Below are 2,496 nucleotides of genomic sequence, written 5' to 3'. Positions count from 1 at the left end.
ATGGGAAACTGATGTGGGGACTACTAAATGTGTTCTTCATTCCCTTGACCCCTTAATTCTTTCCTTCCAATTATCTATGACATGGGCACTGGGTGAGTCCTCATGAATTGCCTTTAAGAAAACAAGAATACTGACAGAAAATGCATCGCAGTTGTCCAATGGGATGATCTATCTTAACTTACCTGAGACGTATAAAAATTTCATAGACAGTAAGCCCACAGCGAGCAAACTACCAAGGACTTCACAACCACCACCAAGATGTGTCAATGCTTGGAACAACCAGTTCACATTTATTTTGTGTCAAAGCAGAAAATAACTCTATAGTCGAGTTACTTCCTCTTTTGAGAAACCAAAAAGACAGTAAATATAGTTGAAAACAGAGAGACAGAATGTGGTCAAACTTGCAATAGACCTAGTGAATGGACAGTATCTCTGGGTTACAAGTTGTGGTTCCTCAGGAGGGGTGGTTGGCCTAGAAAGAAGCCACTGGATGAATTCCTCTAACTCTGTAGCACTGAGGAAAAATCTCCACTTTCCTCCAGGGACAAAAGTTAGCTTGATCCATGTACTAAAGTCTGGGTAAACATAAATATTTGACTTTGCTTTTTTAAAGCTTCTTAATGCATTTTGATGGTTACTTTTTTCCACAGTTTTAATTTTGGGAGAAATTGTTTTGTCCTCAAGATGATCAGTGGCCTCAGGATAACTAGGCACTTTTTCTGGTTCTGCTGAAGAGAGTCCATAGTCTGTAGAAGCCGATGTGTTCTTCAGAGTTTCTGGTTGTAGGAGTTTGTGAAGTTGTTCTATGATCTCTTTATCCCTTTCTCCTTCCAGAACTTCTAAACAATGTATGCTGGAGCAAGAATTCTGGTTTTCCAGTTCTGTCACCTTCTTCTTTAAAGTAGCAATGTCTTCTTTCATAGAGAAGATATCTTTAGTTATTGTGCATCGTTTATCTTCATTAACATTCATTCTGGTTTCCAGTACCTCCATCTGCTTCTGATAAAAATCAATCTTTTCCTGGATTTTGGATACTACACTGACAATATCAGTCATTTGGCTGAGGAGTTCAATTTGGACGGTTTTAATATCTTGGATCGTTGCTATAAGATTCATTTCTTCATCAGTACTGATATCTTCTTTATCACAATCATAGGAAGTCATAGTTGGATGTCTAGTTGAATCTGGGTGCCGGTTCTTACATGTATGGTAAACATTTTTAAGAGATTGTCTGATCCTGGAGAGATTTGAAGTCCACAGCTGCCCAGCAGCAGCTTTTACCCTTTTGGTTTGAAGTTTGTACATCTTTCAAAACAAGAGGTAGGGTGATGGGAAACCTGATCAAAATCAAAGAAAGAAGCAGTATCAGAATGAAATGGTCTTTTCTTACTATTTGTTGGATGTCTTTCTTGATAACATCATAGAATGCCCTGTGGAGAACATCAAGGGCAAAAGTAGCCTCTCTTGGGTGGTTAGCTCCTTATGGGGCGGTCCAACTGGAGAGCTCTGTGAAAAAATGGTCAACTGCATGGAATCCTTTATATGGTAATCATTGACCTGGTGCTGATGTCACAATGGTTGCTGGCTTGAAATACATTTAACCAGGGGTGCCTCAGTGGCTCAGCTGGTTAAGTGTCTGACTCTTTTTCTTTTAAGATTTTATTTATTTATTTGACAGACAGAGAGACATCGAGAGAGGGAACACAAGCAGGGGGAGGGGCAGAGGGAGAAGGAGAAGCAGGCTCCCTGCTGAGCAAGGAGCCTGATGTCGGGCTCAATCCCAGGACCCTGGGATCATGACCTGAGCCAAAGGCAGATGCTTAACAACTGAGCCACCCAGGCGCCCCAAGTGTCTGACTCTTGATCTCAGCTCAGATCTTGATCTCAGGGTTGTGAGTTCAAGCCCTGCATTGGGTTCCACACTGGGCATGGAGCCTACTTAAAAAAAAAAAAAAAAAAAAGAGTACATTTAACCATAGGGCAATAACTTTCAAAAGTTTTGCTCACAGGACACTTTTCACTCATAAAAATTGAGGAACACAGACCTTTTTTTTAAATGTAGGTTATGTTAATTGATATTCCATATTAGAAATTAAAACTAAGAAAGTCTTAAGATATCAATTTATTAAAATAAAGAAACAAACTTATTACATCTTAAAATAAATGACACATTTTTATGAAAAATAATTATATTTTCCAAAAGAAAAAAAATGTTTACATATTTGCAAATGTTTTAAATACCTGGATTAATAGAAAATACCTAGAATCTCATATCTGCTCCTGTATTATTTCTGTTGTGATATGTTGTTTTGGTTGAAGGATATGAAGAAAATATGGCCTCATAGAAATATGTAAGTGGAAAGGAGAAAGTATTTTATTTTATTTATTTATTTTTTTTTAAAGATTTTATTTTTATTTATTTGACAGAGAGAGACACAACGAGAGAGGGAACACAAGCAGGGGGAGTGGGAGAGGGAGAAGCAGGCTTCCCGCCGA

At 38.2% G+C, this 2,496-nt stretch overlaps 1 protein-coding gene across 1 annotated transcript; it reads right to left on the bottom strand.

Annotated features, from left to right (window-relative positions):
- Nucleotides 1-274: 274 nt before the first annotated feature.
- On the bottom strand, nucleotides 275-1,501 carry CCDC54 (coiled-coil domain containing 54). Its single transcript, XM_032406132.1, has one exon. It carries the CDS (start codon nucleotides 1,303-1,305, stop codon nucleotides 319-321), a length of 987 nt encoding a protein of 328 aa, XP_032262023.1. The 5' UTR covers nucleotides 1,306-1,501; the 3' UTR covers nucleotides 275-318.
- Between the last annotated feature and the right edge of the window lie 995 nt (nucleotides 1,502-2,496).

The sequence above is a fragment of the Phoca vitulina genome, unplaced genomic scaffold (genome assembly GCF_004348235.1).
Source record: "Phoca vitulina isolate PV1807 unplaced genomic scaffold, GSC_HSeal_1.0 scaffold8, whole genome shotgun sequence".
Classification (NCBI taxonomy): domain Eukaryota; kingdom Metazoa; phylum Chordata; class Mammalia; order Carnivora; family Phocidae; genus Phoca; species Phoca vitulina.
Note: the sequence above shows the minus strand (reverse complement) of the source record. Positions and strands in the feature narration are given on the sequence as shown.